At 46.2% G+C, this 20414-nt stretch overlaps 1 protein-coding gene across 1 annotated transcript in view; it reads left to right on the top strand.

Annotated features, from left to right (window-relative positions):
* Positions 1–20414, top strand: part of BRINP2 (BMP/retinoic acid inducible neural specific 2) — a 300129-nt gene that overhangs the window by 6500 nt on the left and 273215 nt on the right. Inside the window, exon 2 of the mRNA XM_066597484.1 lies at positions 17743–18038. Coding sequence (XP_066453581.1) covers positions 17794–18038 — 245 coding nt within the window. The 5' untranslated portion in view covers positions 17743–17793. The remainder of the gene's footprint in view (positions 1–17742; positions 18039–20414) is intronic.

The raw sequence follows: 20414 nt of genomic DNA, 5'->3' as shown, positions 1-20414 counted from the left end.
TTACTGAATAGCACATATTCATTATGTCATCATGTAGGGCTTCATACTGGACAAACCGCCTTCCATTTAGATACATATCATCGATGATAATCTCATGCGTAGGCAATGACTTTATGGCTTCGGGATTGTTAAAAAAAAGTCGATTTCATATTTCATCAAATTAAATGTTTTCCCCCTTTGCCACCAACATTAATATTACACTATCCACAGGCACCTTTGCTGCAGAGTGTTGATATCATGTCTGCCCATTGATAGCCGGAGGTAGATAGAGATTGAGGTAAATATATGGTCATGTCTTTCAGTAGGGACTTGTGCTCTTATCAGTTTCAGTGCCATAGGGGTCAACCGCCTATTGCATTGTAAATCACTGCAGGCCCTGTCAAGATTAAAAGTGTATCCTCCAGCAGCGAAGAAGATACAATGTTTGTTTTCGCCCTCTGCCTAACCTTGTGCTTTTTATAAAGCGCTAACCTCTTTGCCATACCTTACTGTATTGGCAGATGCTCCATTTATACATGAGAACATTTTCACAGACTCGTAAAACAAAAGTGCCTTCATCATACATTAAAGTTACCACCTGGCTCACAGATTACACCATGAAATGCGTGAGCCTCAACTGCCTCGGATGCTTACCGGACCTTCATATTGCCCTATCTATTCAAATACAGAAAGAGATCACTCTGATACATTGTAGCAATTTACTGTATGATGGATATATATATAATGGAAACGGGCACTCTCCTGTTGCTCTGCATGTCTATCTATGATGGATAGGATATAAGTATTAGGATACTATATGTATACACTCTTGTAACTAAGAAGCGGTGAATGCTGATGACGGCATTGCTTCTTAACAGAGAATTTATTGCATCAGGCATCATGATGACAGTTGTGAAGTAAGCGGATTATTGCAAGGGCATACATAGGAAGCCTAGGCAGAGGGAAGGAGCTCAGCTCATTCTGGCCGTATTCCCTTTTGAGCCTCAGACTCAGTCCCCCATTCTCCTCCACAAAATCACAGCAAAGGTATCAAGGACCATTCATGCAGGTGTATTTCCCGTCTGTGTATTTAATGGGCCATGTGAAAAATATTGCAGCGTGTTATATTCTGGTTGATATCACATATCAGAATCGGGCCTGCAATGTCTTCTGCCCGCAGGTATTGAACAGCATATGGACATGTACCGTGTGCTGTGTGATGGGTGTTGCGCCCAAGAATCTCGGGATGGGCCTAAAGGTCTTACTGACATGGGGGTGCTTAATTTTGTTCAGTGAAAACCTGACCGATTTCACTGCGAGTCCGTCATGAAAATTTACGAACATAACCCTAACTCTAGTTTGCGCTAAGAAGAGATGTGTAAACATATCTATCACTTCATATCACTCTTTGGATGCACTCACACGGGCGAGCATGATATCGGTCTGAGCACCATGCACTTTTGCTTGAAACGCATACCCCCCATCTACGTACATGAAAAGATCACAAGTTCTTCTAAGGTTAACTTCACACGGGTGAACGCAATATGAGGCCCATGGCAGAGGATTGCGGAGTTTCTCCCACTGAAACAAATGGGCGCTGCGATGTGAGAACATGCAGCAAGATAGAATATGCCCCGATTTGTTTCCCGCATAGCAGCGCATCGCGGTGCCATGCAGGAAAACATCACTCATGTCAATGACCCCATTCAGAAGAGTGGGTTTCATATTTGTGTGTCTCAAAACGCACAGCTCTTGCACAATTTTAGCGCCCGTGTGAAGAGAGCATAATAGTTCTCAATAGTAAAAATTATATCGCACTCACATGCAAATTGCATAGCCTGCGAGCGCCATGCAATTATTTTTAAAGATTCCATAGAAAATAATGGGCGATTCCCTACAAGGAACTCACTAAAGATAGAAAAACATCGATTTCTCAATCTCGTAGCATTGCTGTGGGAGAAAAATGTCTTAAGTGAGCAAATGCATTGAAACCAGTTACGTTCATATCGCTATCCGATGGAACTCGAGTGTTAATACACCCTCATTCCGCGGTCAGACGAGCGTGCTATAGAGGCGTGTAAAGCACGCCTCTATAGCAACCAATAGGTTGTTATAGAAGCGCTCACACAGACCTTTTTTAGAAGTGCGGAATCTACGCTTCTAAGAAAGAATGGACAGCAAATGCCGACTCGCCTGTCAGCTCTGTGGTGCGCGCTGTCGAGGGAGCTTACCACAGGCTCTTATGGGAGCCGTTGAAGCAGGTTGCCCGCACCAAGGACGTGTGACCGGGCTGCTATGTGGATCTAGGGGCAGCCAGTTCATGTGCAGAAGTCCCTGCATGTCAGCAGTGTGGTTTACACGTTGCTTAGCAGCATGTAAACCACGCTCGTCTGACTGAGCCCTCATGCCGTAGAAATTAGTGTTTCTCCACCATTTTTGCTGTATGTTAATGACCTGCAAACAGTTCCTCGTTTGAAATGTTTCCGGCCCTTTCCTCTCATTAGTCTAAAACCCCACTCCTTGCCCACTGATTGAACATCTCTAGGTAATAGGGCAGGGGTGAGGTTTGGGAAGAAGGAGAGGGGAATCCAGCACCCGTCTGAACAAGCAGAATAGCTATCATCCATTGGTTTGCAAATCAGTAGCATATAGCGCGCAACCGTAAAATGCTGATCTGTACAGAATGGCACTGGAATGAAGTGACAGAAAGGTAGGTTTCTGCCAGTCTTCTTAATGCCAACCTAGGGTTAGGTTCATGTGCCTAAATTCTCGCGATAGACTTCTTCTTAGGGGAAACAAACGAAAGGAGCCGTGAGGGCAGGGGCGTCCAGTGCTACCTTCAAAGAAGAATAAGATTAGTCCTAAGGGCTCTTTCACATGGGCGTCGTTTTCATGCAGAATAGGCGCATGAAAAAAATTGCGTCACGCATAGTTTCCCCATGCAGAATCTCGCAGCGGATTCCACCCGGCCCGCAGACATGAGGCCAAAAAATACATGTTACTTACCTGTCTGAATGCTGCAGGGCTCTCCTCCGTCGCGACCAGATCTTCTTACTTCTGCACGGCGTATGCGCTCGGGATGCCGGCTGTGCTGTGCATGTGCACCGTGTCTTCTTTTATTTTTTTAAACTCCTGCTTTCCCGTGGTCAGCGGCATGTCCGCAGTGTCAGCTGTAGGCATGCCGCGGATCCGAACGGCTTCCATTGACTTTAATGGAAGCCTGTGGAAGCCCTTCATGCGGGAAAACCGCAGGAGATGGAGCATGCTGCATTTTTTCCTGCGCATGCAATCTGCACGCTGGGAGAAAAAATGACATCTGCATGTATTTAAATACCGGTGGATACCCAATGATAGTCTATGGGCATATTGAACTGGCTCTCCCACAATTCAATTATGCCCGTGGACACAAGGCCTAATAGAACTAATGGTTTCCAATAGAAACGTTCAGATGAAGAAATTTTAGATGCGCAAAAAACTCGCACCTTAAAAAAATAGGATATGCGCGACTGCAATGCTCGCATCTAAGGTCCGTGCGGCGTGAAAAGATAGAACCTGGCCTATCTTTGGTGCGCGATACGCAGGAGTCTCCATAGACTTCTGAGGGAGCTTGATAACAAGGGAGGGAGGGAGTTTAGCTGTGAATCACGCTCAGAAAAGATCACAGCTCACCTTAATTAGCCATTTAATTGCCAGTGCAAGCCATGGGGAAAGGTGTAAAGATGCAAGCGTGTGTGCGGTTTTTTTTATTCGCCAAAAAACCGCACAGCGGGAATAGTTTTTGACCTATATTCATCAGGTGTTTTAACGGCGGGCTACAACGCTCCCGTTTGTTTACATTTGTTAAACGTGGCTTTTCCGCGCGCAAAACGTTCTTCCACAAGAACGTTTAAGTATGTTAAATTAAGGGCGCAGCTTCGCCTCTATGGGCCTCCACTATAAAAAGCCTCAGTGCATAGCGGGTCAAGTGCGGCAGACATTTATATCTTGTCAAATTCCTCCGTTCGCGCGATTTTCGCATGAGCGAGACGCGATTATTTTGCGCTGCTATTAGAACATGAAAACGACGCCCGTGTGAAAGAGGCCTTAGGGTCCTTTTAGACGAGATGATTGCCAGGTGCCTAGACGCCCAACAGTCGGCCTAGCGATATCGCTCCTGTGCTTCCACATGGGAGTGATAACCATTCAGTGAGAGGAGGCCGGTGATCTGTTCCGGTCGCCCGCCTGCATTCACGGTAAACAGGCAGTTGTTCATAGATGAATGGCTGCCTGTTTACACGGCCGGTCGACGTTTGATTTTTATGCCTGCTGAAACTGAATGGCGAACAATAAGCAAACAAATGATCGTCCTTCATACTAACTTCAGCGTTCATACTGAATGATATCATTCAGTTTTACACGATCCAGCGAGAAACGGAATGATAATTATTCAGTATAAAAGGGCCCGTCGGCTAACGTCACACGGGCGACTGCGAGCAATATAGGAAATAGCAACCAATCACAGCGCAGCTTTCATTTTACCTCAGCAGTATAAGAAATAGCAACCAATTACAGTGAAAGCTTTCATTTTACCTCAGCTGTATAAGAAATAGTAACCAATCACAGCACAGCTTTCCTTTTACCTCAGCAGTATAAGAAATAGCAACCAATCACAGCGCAGCTTCCATTTTACCTCAGCTGTATAAGAAATAGCAACCAATCACAGCGCAGCTTCCATTTTACCACAGCTGTCTAAGAAATAGCAACCAATCACAGCACAGCTTCCATTTTACCACAGCTGTATAAGAAATAGCAACCAATCTCAGCGCAGCTTTCATGTTACCTCAGCAGTATAAGAAATAGCAACCAATCACAGCGAAGCTTTCATTTTACCTCAGCTGTCTAAGAAATAGCAACCAATCACAGCGTAGCTTTCATTTTACCTCAACAGTATAAAAAAAATCAACCAATCACAGCGCAGCTTATATTTTACCTCAGCTGTATAAGAAATAGCAGCCAATCACAGCGCAGCTTTCATTTTACCTCAGCTGTATAAGAAATAGCAGCCAATCGCAGCGCAGCTTTCATTTTACCTCAGCAGTATAAGAAATGAAAGCTGAGCTTTGATTGGTTGCTATTGGCAACAAAAATCACCTGGGAAGACGGTAAATTTTCGATTTTTATTTCCGCTAGTATTTGTCGCCTGGTGCTGAAGAACGCTCAGGCTAAATTTCACTCAAATCGGACCAGAACTGTGGATTTGTATAGAAGATAGTGACACATCAACCGTAGCAGTAACTGCGGGTAATCCTATTAAACGGTGCAGCAATCAGTTTCACACCAACTTGAAATGGCTGATAACAGAAACCAATAGCTTGTTCTAAATGGATCTGTGAATGGAGAGAAAAACAACAGACTTTAAAGGGGTTGTCCCGCGCCGAAACGGGTTTTTTTTTTTTTCAACCCCCCCCCCGTTCGGCGCGAGACAACCCCGATGCAGGGAGGTAAAGAAAGCTCACCGGAGCGCTTACCTGAATCCCCGCGCTCCGGTGACTTCTCTACTCACCGCTGAAGATGGCCTCTTCCTCCGTGGACCGCAGCTCTTCTGTGCGGTCCATTGCCGATTCCAGCCTCCTGATTGGCTGGAATCGGCACGTGACGGGGCGGAGCTACACGGAGCTACACGGAGCCCCATAGAAGACTGCAGAAGACCCGGACTGCGCAAGCGCGGCTAATTTGGCCATCGGAGGGCGAAAATTAGTCGGCACCATGGAGACGAGGACGCCAGCAACGGAACAGGTAAGTATAAAACTTTTTATAACTTCTGCATGGCTCATAATTAATGCACAATGTACATTACAAAGTGCATTATTATGGCCATGCAGAAGTGTACAGACCCACTTGCTGCCTCGGGACAACCCCTTTAAGCCCTTTAAAAAAAATCCCAGCGGAGGGAGAAAAAACACGTCAGACTACAATAAACCGGCGCTAAAGTATGCAAAACCTGCTTCTTGACAAATCTCCTGCATTGGCGGGCTGTAATCCGGAGCGCGAGTTATTGCGCTGATCTGGTAGAATGGATTTCTTTTGTTCTGCCGGATGCTCGACTATTATTTATTTAGGATTTTTATTGTGAGCGGCCGGGGTCCGCGGTAATTATCAGCTGCAGGCCATAATACAGGACCATTACTAATGCTTATTACATTCCGCGGGGCTCGCGACTGCGCCGCTCGTTCCTCACTGATTTCATTTGGCCTGAGTTAAATAATGGTAATCAAAGCCACATTTTGCCACCAGTGTCTTCATTCCACCTACTTTCATTCCCATTTCCCTTTTTTTTGAGCGCACGCAAATAAATAGCACCTTCTCTATTTTCCTGCACACGAGGGCCCCAGAGAAGTCTATAGGAAATACGCAAAACGCAAATATTTGCGCGATTCCGTGATGAAGGGACACATCTGCACCTCATTAGGAGGAACGCGCGCACATGTGAACAGGCCCCGCATTCGCAAAAAAGACAATATAATGGACCGATACGCGAGCAAATCAACCTTGCTCACTGCGCAAATATACTGCGTTGAGGCATACGCTCGTCTGAAGGTGTCCTCTAGGCCGGTGTCACACAACTGGATTGGAATTACGGATTCCGCCCGTGTGATACACGGTAGCTCACAAGCAACTACATCAAGTGCATTGCCTTATGTAGTTCCAATTACATTCGCATCTTGGATTTGCGTAGTCCGCAGGCGGCAAATAAAACGCGGGGAATATGAATTTTTTAAAAATCAAAAAAACAGGTATACAGCTCGGGGCCGGATCGGGCCCTGCAGGGGCCCATAAGAGAAGGCCCTGCATGACAGGGTTGTTAGGGAATGGAACGGGCAGGATAGGGTTAATAAATAGTAAAGTAAGCTAGAGGAAGGGGGGGAGGACATAGGCGAGTGGGCTATTTACATTCAATTGGATTGGTCAGGGGTTAAGTAAGGGGAGGGGTTAAGGAACCCATAAAAAGGGAAGTTTGGGCGGGAGCGCCATTTTAGAACTGGTATGAACTGAGTGACAGACCAGTATACAGCCAGTGACAAGCGGAGTGTTAACAGCAGCGGGCAGAGCAGCAGACGGGTGGTAGTGCGTGGTTGAGCTGGGGAGAGAGAGTTAGCAGACTTACTGATGGCGTCGGTGGAGGAAGTTCTGGAGCAGTGGCGGAGCGTCACCCGCCGGGGTGGCTACAGCATGAGGTAGCCGGCATGCTGAGTGGGGGTTCAGCGGCAGCATCGGGACCACCGGCAGGGTCAGGAGCAGCGGCGACAGCGGAGACAATTGAGAGAGCGTGGCGCGCGTGCAGGGCCCGTCCTCCGGCAAGGCTCATAGCGGAGGAGACTGAGCCGCAGTCCAGGCGCAGGTATAGGAGCCCCTCCGGGGACCCTTTGGCCGGTCGTCCTGCTCCCAGAGCAAAGAGGGGCAGCGATAGACCGGTCAGGAGGAATCCTGCACGCCGGCCTGGATTAACGGCTTCTCGCAGGTCCCGCTCTCCTCGGGGGGCGGGGCTAGCGGAGCCTGTAGTGAGAGACAGCGGAGAAGCAACGGCTGGTTTCCTGGATGATGTACCGGTCCAGGAGCCAGCCAGGCAGCGAGAGGCGCGTGCGGGGCCATCTGATGAAGGATCCAGGAGCAGGACGGTCGGCTCAAGGAGAGCAGGGCCAGGTACGGACGCAGACCAGCGACAGGAAAATACGCCCAGGGCAACGGTGCGTTCCGCTGAGCGCACCAGTGAGAGGAGTTGGTCGGGTGACAGTGCAGCTGCAGGGCCATCAAGGAGCTATATTAGGTCGGCGGTTATGGTGCCGCCACGAGCACGAGGATAGAAATGTAATGTTAGATGTAGTGCGGGGTAGAAGTGTTATGCATGATAGAAATGTACTGCAGGATAGCAATGCAATGCAAGATAGTGATGTAATCCATGCTGGCAGTAATGTGGGGGGAGGGGGAGTAGGTGATAGAGAAAGGGGGGGCAACAGTGAGGCTGATCTAAGTCAGTTATTGGGTAATGTGCGGGAAATCTTGGTAAGGTGCGAAAGGGGGTTAGCGACAAGGGGCCTGAGTGGTCCGTCGCCTGTGGCGGCTTGGCTAGCGAGGGGGAGGGGGGGCGGTTCGGCTAATGATGTAGGAACATTAATAGAAAGTCAGCCGGTCAGTACAGCGTCGGCGACGTCAGGGGTAACAGTTGCCGTTCAGACAGAGAAGGACGGGAATGCAGTGCGGCTTGATGATAAGGCAGGGTGTATGTGTGCTTTGAGGGTCCTTTGGGGGCACACCTGAAAAAAGAGATAAAAGAAAAGATCTGGCAGGATGAGTATGTGGAGATATTTTCTCTACTACCGTTGGAAAAATTTAATCTGGGAAAGGGAAAAAGGACGGAATACAAGAAGGAGGAAGAGGAAAAGAGGCAGTGGTGATTGATCCCGCAAACCTTTCAGAATTGGTTACAGGCGTTTGCAATATTAGCGAGCGTCATTGGCGAGAAGAATCCCGAGAATTGTTCGGGTTTATTCTGCTACCTGGACGCCATAGGAGAGGCATACCGTACATACGGGGGGCAAACTTGGCTCCGTTATGAGGAACAATTTCGTCAGCGGAAGGCGGTGAGGCCCAGCATCCGATGGGACCATAAGGACATCGGTCTATGGCTTAGAGTGATGGCCCCGGCTAGACACGGGCATCCCTTTCAGGGAGGAGCCGGCGCAGCCAGCACAAGTGGGGTCTCGGGGGGCGGACAGCAGGGGGGACAAGCAGGAGGAAAAAAGCCAGGGGTATGCTGGCAATTTAATGAGGGAAAATGTAAATTTGGAGCGACGTGCAAGTTTAAGCACGTCTGCTCAGTTTGTGAAGGCGCATCTCACGGCGCCTCTCGGTGCTTCAGAAAGGATAAGGGAAAAGGGGGGAGGGGAGCAATTGGAAAAGGGATGACACCGGTGAATCTTCAAAGGATGGTCCCGTATCTAAATAGATACCCGGATAAGGAAAAGGGTTTACTTTTGTTTGAAGGTTTTGAACAGGGTTTTAGGATACCTCGACCGAGGCATCAAGTTCCGTTTTCTTTAAAAAATTTGAGGTCAGCAGCGGACCATAAGGATGTTGTGAGGGAAAAGTTGTTTAAGGAGATTCGATTAGGGAGAATGGCGGGCCCATTTGAGGCCCCGCCTTGGGAGGATTTAGTGGTGTCCCCGTTAGGGGTGGTCCCCAAAAAAGAGCCGAACAAATTTCGGCTCATTCATCACTTGTCATACCCAAAAGGAGCGTCAGTAAATGATGGGATCGATCCAGAACTCTGTTCGGTGGTATACACGTCGTTTGATGCAGCCGTAAAGTGGGTACGCAAGTATGGGGCGGGGGCGATTCTAGCGAAAACTGATATTGAATCAGCATTTCGTTTGTTGCCAGTGCACCCAGACAGTTGTCGTTTGCTGGGTTGTTATTGGGACGGGATGTTTTTCGTAGATAGATGTTTACCAATGGGGTGTTCAGTTTCATGCGCTTACTTTGAAGCGTTCAGTTTGTTTTTGGAGTGGGTGATTTGTGACGTTGCAGGTATTCAGTCAGTCATCCATTACTTAGATGACTTTTTGTGTATGGGGTCGGCAAATAATATTTGCAAGAACCTTTTGGACACGGTGCAATGGGTCGCATGTCATTTTGGCGTGCCATTGGCTCCGGAAAAAACGGAAGGCCCTACAACATGTTTGAGTTTTCTAGGGATTTTAATTGACACTGTGGCTATGGAGTGTCGTTTGCCGCCAGAGAAGTTGTCTTCTTTGGAGCATGCTTTACTTAAGGTAAGGTCAAGCAAAAAATGGGAAGCTTAAAGATCTACAATCCTTATTAGGAAAACTAAATTTTGCTTGCAGGATTATGCCCATGGGGCGAGTCTTTAGTAGAAAAATGGCTAGGGCAACGGCGGGGGTAAAATCTCCTCACCATTTCATTAGGGTCAAAAAGGAAATGAAAGCTGACTTATCAGTTTGGCTGTCATTCCTGGAAAAATATAATGGTCGGTCAATAATGATGGAAAAAGGGGTGGATAATGTGGATTGTGAATTGTTCACAGACGCTGCAGGGGGCATAGGTTTTGGTGCAATTTTTAGAAAGCAATGGTGTGCGGCGGCATGGCCAAAAGAATGGGTGGAAGCAGGATTGGTTAAAAATTTGGTGTTGTTAGAGCTATTCCCAATTGTTGTGGCAGTTACAACTTGGGGAGAGTGGTTTCGTAATAAAAAAGTTAGGTTTTGTTTTGACAATCTGGGGGTTGTACAAGCTATCAATGCACTGAGTGCGCATTCGCCCCCAGTGGTGGACTTGTTACGGCATTTGGTTTTGTTGTGTTTGTCACTTAACACATGGGTAATTGCTGTGCATGTTCCGGGGATTGAGAACGCCATTGCTGACTCAATTTCTCGCTTTCAGTGGGAGCGTTTTCGAACATTGGTGCCAGATGCGGAGGAGGAAGGAATTCGATGCCCTCAAGAACTTTGGAGTCTGGTAGACGTGTAGCGGAGCACCTTATAAGAGGATCGTTGGCTGAGAATACGCGGAAAGCGTATGAATCGGCATGGAAAGAGTGGGAACGCTGGGTGGAAATTTTGGGGGAAGTTCATAGTGACGAAGATAGGACAGGGGCTTTGCTATGGTTATTGAGTGAGGCGTCTAGTAGTGGGTGGTCAGTGGCTAAGGTGGATCGCATTATGGCAGCTATAGCGTTTAATTTGAAATTGCAAGGATTGAGGGATGTTACTACAGAGTTTGTAGTACGACAAGCTTCAAAAGGTTTTAGAAAAGGAAAACGGGGCAAAGATTGTAGAAGGCCGATATCTTTTGCCATTTTGGAGGATTTGGGGAAGGCATTGGAGGTGGCTTGTCACAACTCGTTTGAATTAAGTTTGTTCAAGGCGACGTTCTCATTAGCCTTTTTCGGGGCTTTTCGTATCAGTGAGTTGGTATCATCCAGTACGAAAATAGGGGGTGGTTTGATGAGCACAGACGTTACGGTATTAAGGGACCAGGTGGAACTCTGGTTGAGAAGCTCCAAGACCGACCAATTAGGAAAAGGAAAAAGGATTGTCCTTGGGTCAGTACCTGGGGCAAGGATGTGTCCGGTAGAGTGTGTGAAGAATCTGCTGGAAGGTTTAACAATAAAGGATGGTCCGTTATTGAAGCATAGGAATGGCTCGTACCTATCCAAGTTTCAATTTGGAGCGGTGTTACAGAAGGCGCTGGAACAGTTAGGCCTTGAAAGGGTGGGTTATTGTTCCCATTCTTTTAGGATTGGTGCGGCTACAGAGGCTGCAGAATGGGGTTTGAGCCCGGCAGTGGTGCAAAAAATTGGGAGATGGGAATTGAAAAGATATCAAATCTATATTAGACCTGAGGGATGGTTTAATGATAGAGGATGATGCCGCAAACTTTAGGGGGCTTGTGTATATATACACATTTGAACGGTTATTTTATTGTTGGAAATTTTTTGCTGTCTGGTTTTGTCTTAACAGGTCAAGATCCAGCGCTGATTTGGATCGTCGGCCATTCCTTTGTGTTCTGGGCGGCTGATCGGGCTAAGCTGAGACCAGAAGGCCGTCAGCTGGGCTTTTCCAGGGATGACGCGATTATCCGCTGGATAGGTATAAGGGGCATGATGTGGGGCAGGGTGCTTCCTGAGGTAAAAGGGTTTTCTGAATTAGACAAGGCTCCTGACATCTTAGTGCTGCATGCCGGCGGCAATGACCTAGGAGGAAGACCAGCGAGGGAGGTACGCAGGGACATACAGCACGATTTCTTGCGTTTGAGAAGGTTGTTCCCTGACATGATTATAGTCTGGTCTGAAATCTTGCCTAGAAAGAGGTGGCGGATGGCAAGATCAGTAGAGAAAATAAATAAAGCTCGCATTAAAATCAACAGACACATTTCCAATTTTGTGGTACGAAATGGTGGGGTGAAGATTCACCACCATGATCTAGAAGGGGGTTATGGGGGTTATTGGAGGAGTGATGGGGTACACCTTAATGAGGTTGGTACCGATATGTGGACACTGGCGATCCAAGAGGGGATCGAGAGGGCTCTGCGATTGTGGGGGCTGCGCAGAATTAGGTAGTAAGTTCTGCTGGCTGTGGCGGACGGGGGGAGGGGTCTTTGGAGGCTGAGTTGGTATGTTGGGTGAAAGGAAGTATTGGTGGGGACGGCCTCACCGGTATTATCACCCTGGTGTTATGGTGTTGGGGCTGGTGTGTGGGAGAAGTCCAGGGAAGGGATCCCGGGTAGCCTTAAGATATTTTGTTTTTCTAGCATCCCGGTGGAGGGGGGCTAGTGGTGTCTCCGAGGCGGGTGACGGCTGGAGGCAAGGTACGGTTTTAATTTACTTAACACCAGACCCCTTTGGTATTTTTGGTTTGTCTCCAGGGCCTCCCCTCGTATTGAAAAGGTTAATAAATAATTGTATGTGTTTTTGTTTAATAAACTTGGCTGCTGTGGCCAAGAAATTCCAAAGAATTTGGTCTCAGTGGTTTATTGTAGATAAGTAAGGAAGAGAGTGGGTAACAATGGGGGAGTGAGTCTAACATACCCGGGTCATGCGCATGAATGACCGCCTGCGTCAGCACATGATCATGCGCAGTAGAATATCGCCAGCGTACGCTGTTGTGCGCAGGGTCACGGCTGGGTTCACAGCTGTAAACCACTGTGGGTGTCTGCTTATGGCCTAATTCTGGATCCACACAGGGACTGATTTGCAGCGGAATGTCCGCAGTGGGCATTCTGTAGCAAATCAGCGGCGGAAAGCCTGCCTTCAAACGAGCATCACTTGGTGTGGGTTTTGCAGTGGATCTCATTGCGTATGCCTCTGTGGAATTCACTCCGGTCGTCGTCACATGGCCGAAAAAATTGTGCGAGACGAATGGAAAGCCCATTCTTTTGAAAGAGATCATACACGCAATCGGCTTCTTTTCCTGCATCGCATCGCGATGCAGAAAACAAATCGCAGCACGTCCTATCCATTATCTTTATTGGGGCCGGCGGCGGCACGCGATTGCGATGCAATACCAGGTCTCCCATGGAAAGCAATAGATGCTGAAGGTCTTAGCAGACCCAGATCAGCTCTGCCAGTGAGGCCACTTTCACACGGGTGACAAAAGCGCGCAATTTTCTCCCGGTGCGATAATGCTAAGAAAATCGCGGCATACTCTATACAGCCGTGATTTTTTTTTTTCTAGCCCGTGTTTCCCTATGGTGCCTATCTTTGTGCTGCATCGCACAAAAACGCGCTTTTCGTGCGGTGCGATGCAACTTTTACTGTTTGTCCCTAAATGACCCTGGCTGCATTGAAAAAAAAAAACAAAAGCAAGCGCTGACTGCTCCGCCGCACTTCTCCTCCGCAGCTCTGGCACACTTGTTTGTAGTCTTCAGCCAGCGCTTCTTGGTCAGGGTTTTCAAAACGTATTAGTGCTGTGAAGAAGGTTATTTTGCGCACGTGCCTGAGCAAATACCATGCCCATTTATGCCATATTAGATGCCGGTGTTCGCGAGTATGGACATCTCTGCAAAATGCGTGCACATACATGCCTGTCTGAAGCCACCCATAGACCAATGATGCAAACTGATACACAGTGTGCATCAGGTAGTTAGAGAAGCGGCTCGGCCATCGTTGTTTGCCCAGGACCAGAGAGCCACTTTAAGACGATGTATCTAGTAAGATATATTGTGAGGTTTCATCTTTTCCCGGTATACTGAACATTTCTTACAATAGATTTGCTTTAGTATTGATATTCCGATGCTTTTCCGAGGCTGGGCTCATACCCAGTAGATCCCAAGAGATAAAGGTGCGGCTGAAGACGGTCAGATAACCATCAGTCACACATTGATGGACTATGCTAAAGATAGGTCATCAGTGTTAAATCCTAGAAATCCTCTCAATGCGTATCGGAGATTTCATGACAGCTGTCCATGTAGGCATTGATGTTTCAGTCAATGAGCAGGATATGCATTGGCTGACCTCCTATTGTACTTCAGGAAACTGGTTGCACAATTGAGATTGAGCCTTCAAAGAGTAGTGTGTATATGTCTGGATCTCAAAGGAAGGGTAACACCACATGTGGTCACCTCTAAGCTGTCATAAGCAGGCTATGGAGATATCAATTAGCCCCAAATTCAGCCAACATTTTCATTAATAAATAGTAATATTAGGCATTAAAGAAGCCTACTGTCATATCTGGTGGTATCAGATACGATGCAGCAGGGGGAGTTACAAACATATACAATGTCTATTTATAAATAAAGCCATGAATAGGAGTAATGATATAATTACAAGTAAGAAAATCAACTTTGACATTAGATAGGCCCCCTGTCCACGGACGTGATTTCGCCGGCGGTAAATCGCCAGCGAGTCACACCGTCTGAAGCTTTCCAGAGCGTTGCTATTCTGCGATTCTCCGCTCGCGGCCGGCAATTCGTAGTATGCTGTGAATTGCCACGATTCTCCGCGGTCAGCTGTCAGATAGGCTGACGGGCGGAGATTTGTCCGCTGGCTCCTGCTCCCGGGCGGCGGCTCCGCCGCAGGATACCGCAACGCCCGTGGACAGGCTGCCTGCACAAGGCAGAGACGAATATCACATGCGGAATCCCGCAGTGGAATCCGGCCCTGGGAGCAGCCGTGTCCGCGCTTACCTGGTTCTTTCAGTTTTCATCTATGCTGCGGATGGTCCGCACGGTAAGACATGGGCTGTACAGATTTATTTTTTAAACTACTGCTTTTCCTGCGTCATCGCCTAGTAATGACGCGGAATCCACAACCTTTCTGCAATGTCATTGTGAAAAAGCTACGTATCAGACGGCTTCCACTGACTTCAATGGAAGCCGTCCACGTGGAAACTGTGGAAGAATGGAGCATGCCACGATTTTTCCTCTGCTTGTAGAAACCGCAATTGGTTTCCGCGAGTGTGGAGGAAGAATCGATTTCCCATAATATGCTATAGGCGCTATTTGCCGGAAAGGGGAATCCCCTGGCTGAATGGGTCTGTATTATGACAGAAGTGAACAGCACCAAATAGACCACACTGACTATAATCCGTTTGCTTTGCACTCAGCTGCTTGGCATTTAACCGGAAGAAAAAGTGCTTCTTACAGTACTTTTAAATCCAGTATTTTGTGCTGGGTTTGCGACGGAACCTCTGACCAGCGGTCCCAACGTAGATGTGAACCCGGCTTTACCTAATCCTAACTACAGCTAACTAAATTTTAGGATTAATAATACTTTGTATACACTAAGAAACAATGCAGGCAAAACAATAATGCAGTTTAAAGATCAATCCTATAGACCCCAAGAAAGAACAAATCACGTAGTGTCACATAAAGTTTGCTATAAACAATTAACACTTCACTTTTTGGAATCAATATCTTCCCCCTCAAGAAATCTGGTTCCCTTGTACTAGTGCGATGTTCCTTTAAATAAAGGGAACTATGTAATGGGGCTAAAACATAAGAGAATGGGGAGCCTGGGGTGCTGTGTTTCACACTCACTGAGCACCCTGCTCCTGCACTGTGTTCCCTCAAATTTACCATATACATACAGTGTGACTCTTTTCAGCCAACTGTATGGACTGAGTTGGAGGTTGGTCTCACTTACGATTCGTCGCTACCATGAGCCTAGGCTAATCCAGGAGGATGACTTAACCATAGTTCCCTTGGATCCTGATAGCAGCTCTGATGCTTCCACCAGGCTGGGGATGCAGCACAGACTCGCTCTCTCTTTGCAGCTTCAGGTCTCTCTCACTTATGGTCCCAGCACTGGGTGTCCTTGGTTTTTGAAAACAGCAGCCTTTATTCTCTCTCCAGCAGTACCTTCTGCAGATTATGAGGCCTCTTTCCCTGTCACAATCCCTGCGTTCTCCTGATGGCACAGCAGAAATTATCCTTTTTATATGGGAAGCCTTAGCCAATCAGTGAGTCTTCCTTAAGGCATGCTCAGTTCTCCTATGTTGCAATTTGGTGCACATTTTGGTGCACGCAGTAATTTAGCACAATGGTCTGTAGGGGAGTCTTAACAAAGTGATTACCTTTCTCTGGCTTGTCATTTGACCTCCGCACTGGGTTGGCTGGTGGAGTCATCTGGAGGCAGACACATGTTGGGGAGCTTTGCGATTGGGTCCACTTATTTGGGCTGTATGCCCAAAGGAAGTCTCTGCTACAAGCCACAACATACTACCTCTTTGGTGTAAAATAACGTTTGGATCCACGCCATATTGTGCAGTTCAACAGCTTTATTAACGCTAACATTTCGGCAGAACTCACAGCCGTGCCGGCTCATATGGATGTCTCGGCGGGATCCTGGACATTCAGATTAAACGTTTCTCGCGTCCCCCCACAGATACTCCAGTTATAAACTCAGCTGGTCCTCAGCTGTAGCCCATTGCCACAGAGGTTGTGATTCTCCACGGCCTTCTACACACGAGGGTAGAGCTCACTTCAGTGCGTCCTGCTAACTTTCACACTGCGCCACCACAAGAGGGCCTCGTTTTTGGTTCCTCCGAGCCATCCGCAGTCACCTAATTTTAAGAAACTCACACTTAAAAAGAGTTTAACATTAGCAATAAAAGAACCGAGTATCACCTACAACATAGACCCCTTGAAGAGAATGGGATGAACTGCAATACCAGACACAGCCTGCGCAGAACAGTGATGCTATTTCTGCCTTTTTTTTTTTACTAATATAAGCCCTTAAACAAGATGATTCCTTCAGCTTTTCAGACCTATTAAAAATGATAACACCACTTGTGAATTATCTATAGGTTTAGTTATCAGTTCAATGAACACTGTATAACACCTGTACTTTACGGCTGATATTTAGTAATTATCGTGTTTGTCAAGCACCTAGAAAATTACATTTGTCGATTTTTTTTTTTTTTTTACCTCTTTAAAGCACTTTCTCGAATGTACTAATGTCTTTGACCTATTAATGAGATACAACAGAATGAATACAAGCAAAACACTCAATATTCAAAAGTGTTTTTTGTATAAACTAATAGTATCATTTTGTTTACCGTTTCATCACGGAGCGCCGCTATCTACAGATAAATTGATTTTTCCTGCCCTTTCGTTTTTTTCACATAATTGTCTAATTATGTGATATCCTGACAAAGGGATAAGTGCAATAACACCAGATGAAAATAGGATACTTCATACCTAGAATTATAGCCCATTAAGCTCTCCAATTTTGTAGAGTTTGTATTTTTTTTTAAAAAACGATGAGAATTACTGTATGAAAACCCCTCACCGAGAGGGATGGCCACCTACACCAAATCTTTCATTTCCCATCGCCTAGACCAGTATTCTGATGGAACGGAAATTTAATGAACCCGAAGAACACAGTAAAATGCTTATTTTTTGCCGTCCGCGGTAAGCAATTAACTGAAAATTTTAATTTAGAGGTGACTGAATGTTCATAAAAAGGTAATTATATTAAATTTTCTAAAAAAAAAAAAAAGGAGAATTTTCCTCACGCAAATTTGTCTTGTGGCCGCTATCAACAGTTGTCATGGTAACTGTGCTGCTGATTTAATGAGTGTTAATGGCGGGCATTTTAACTTCCCCGGAAAGCAAATTCTGAGCTATTGGTATTGTCAATTTTTGATTACGGAAAGTAAACACAACAGACTGTTCACGATATAAAGATGGAAATAGGGAAGATGGAAGCTGACTGTGATTTTCTCTCTCCTGATATTCCTCTTTTTTTTCTTGTCTGTTTCCATCCAGGGAGAGAGGGTGTGAGGGGGAGAATGAAGCATTTCGCTGCGTCCGAGAAGCATGAGGTGGCACCTGTACACCCGCTCTGACTGGGCATGGCTGGTGCTGACTTGGTTGTCTGTAATGCTGTGTTTGGCAACCGCTACAGCTACACTTTCTAGGCAACATGGCTCAGCCGCTTCATCCGGTCAGGCATCACTGGACTGGTTGCTTAGTAACAGAGGTCCATTCCATGGGGCCCAGCAATACATGGACTTTGCCGAGAGGTACCAACAAGGGTACACCACCAGGTATCGCGTTCACAGGTGAGAGGTCTTGCTTACTTTTTTTTTGATGACGTGTGATTTCCATGTTTATAGTCTATTGTATTTACAGTTGTGTAATGATATTTTGACTGATTTAAAGCAACCCTCCATTTTGAAGGCAAAAGCCGGTCTCAAGATCATTGGGGAGATGTTATATGACCAGCAATTGTTCTTCTGCGTTTTCCTTCAAATCTTCCAGTTTTAGGTCCCATTTTCAGCCATGCAAGATGGCTGATGAATCTTCAGACTACCTAATCCTCATAGTGCATTGGTAGTGTTAGACTGCCAATGCACTATACCTGCTCTTTGATTGGGCAAAGTAGATCACATGATTAGCACTGGCCAGTCAGAAAGCAGTGCACAGTATGCTTTAGGTAGTTTGAAAATTGCTGTGGCCATTATGGACAGCCAAAAATGGTGGATCGAAGAGGTGGCAGAGAAGAACAACTGTAGGTAATATACCCCCCTTAACCTCCTGTCCCAGGAAACACTTTTGTCCCCAAATTGGAATAGTACTTTAAGAATAACTAAAAAAATAAAATTATATATTATATATATATATATATATATATATATAGGCAGGCATTAAAGTAACCTGCAAGGTGTGTGAGCCTTGATAGAAAAACTAATGCAGTAGTCAGGGAAACTCGGTCCAGAGAAAAGGACATCCACACAGGAGGGAGCTTTGTGAAAAATCGATGACCCGGAAGGTCATGGCCACAGGAAATACCAGAAAGCAGAAAGGCAAACTAGCACTCAGAGTATGGTAAATTTCAAGTTTTGGAAGAAGTAAGCAAATAATCATGACTACTTCTCTCCTAGAGGACTCAGATGGAAGGCAAAGCAGACATTAGTGAATGCAGCCCAAATTTTAATGAAAATCCATAAGATAATTGCAACGCGTTTCGGAGGAGCTCACAAAAAAAGATACTTGAGAAAGGAGGCGCTTTTGTTCTGAGCCCTTCTGGAATGTGTTGCAATTATCTTATGGATTTTCATTAAAGTTTGGGCTGCATTCATTGATATCTACTTTGCCTCCCATCCAAGTCCTCGAAGAGAGACTGAATTGATCTACAGCTCTTCCGAACATTACAGGGGGCTTGGTGATCCATACCAACCGCCTTGGGGAGCAAGTAATTATTAGTATTTGCTTATTACTTCTAAAACCTGAAATTTACCATACCTTGAGCGCTGGTTTGCCTTTTTACTCTCCAACATGCGTTTAAGGATTGTTACATCCGTGTAGATACAGATGTGTCCTCCTTTACCTTTCCAAGATGAATTGCACAAGATGACCAGCTTTGGAAAAAACTGATTGTCTTCGCAAGACTCATCTGGAAATGGTAAAGGAGGACACATCTGTATATATATTATCTGCATTACCATGATATCAATAAAAGACAGTTCCCTTGCTTTTAAGAAATTCTGATGTATCAGGGCTGAATTTGTCATTTAACTTTGTGCAATTAGTAACACAGTGAATTTAGGATGGTTTCACACCTGCACCTGGCGTTACGCTTTAATGCTCCTTTTGTGGAGCAGAAAAGTAAAATTCCTGTTGCCGATTGGCTCCATCTCAGGACCAAACCGAACAGTGAACAGACTCTATTGACTATAATGGGATCTGTTCAGTTTCTGCTTGGGTGCTCGGCTTTTGGACGGTAGAAAAAGTGCTATACATACATACACACACACACAGAGGTGTAGCTTGAAGCTCCTGGGCTCCAATGCAAAATCTGTAGCAGGGCTCCCAACTATAATGCTTTATAGTACTGGGCTCCCTATATGGAGCAGAAAGGCCTTATGGTTCCCCTAAGGCTCGTGGGCCCGGATGCAACCGCATCCCCTATAGTTTTGCCCTTGTATGTGTAATATAAAGTATGTCCAATACATAGAGTAGCTCTCTATAGACAAATCCTACATTTATGGACATGTAATGGCCCAAAGTTATTGGGGCCATTCCAGAATGAATGCAATATGTAGATTGTATTGTCTTGCACTTTGTCTGGTATAGCATCTTTAATGTGGAATGAGTCCGCTAAATGTACTAATGTTTGCAGGAATGAAAATGTTAACGTCTGCAAATGTGTTGTCTGTGTCTGCAAAATGTATCATTCTATGCTGTGAGATTGGAAGTCATGTGACCATGCTTGATATATGTGTTTGCAGTTAGCAAGAAAAGGGGGTTGTTGATGGGGTGTTGTCAAGAGAGTTAGGCCCCGTGGATAATGGAATAGGCCAAGCGATTTACCGTGAGTTGTCCTGGGACTATTATCCCCAGGAGTTCTTCCCACTAAGCAGAGGAGGGGAGATTGCCACAGCGCTGAGAGTCAGCTGGAAGTGTGAGTGTTGATGGGTTGAGAGTCAGGCGGAGTA

The sequence above is a fragment of the Eleutherodactylus coqui genome, chromosome 3 (assembly GCF_035609145.1).
Source record: "Eleutherodactylus coqui strain aEleCoq1 chromosome 3, aEleCoq1.hap1, whole genome shotgun sequence".
NCBI classification, from domain to species: Eukaryota; Metazoa; Chordata; class Amphibia; order Anura; family Eleutherodactylidae; genus Eleutherodactylus; species Eleutherodactylus coqui.
The sequence above is the reverse complement of the archived record's forward strand: the minus strand, read 5'-3'. Positions and strand labels throughout refer to the sequence as shown.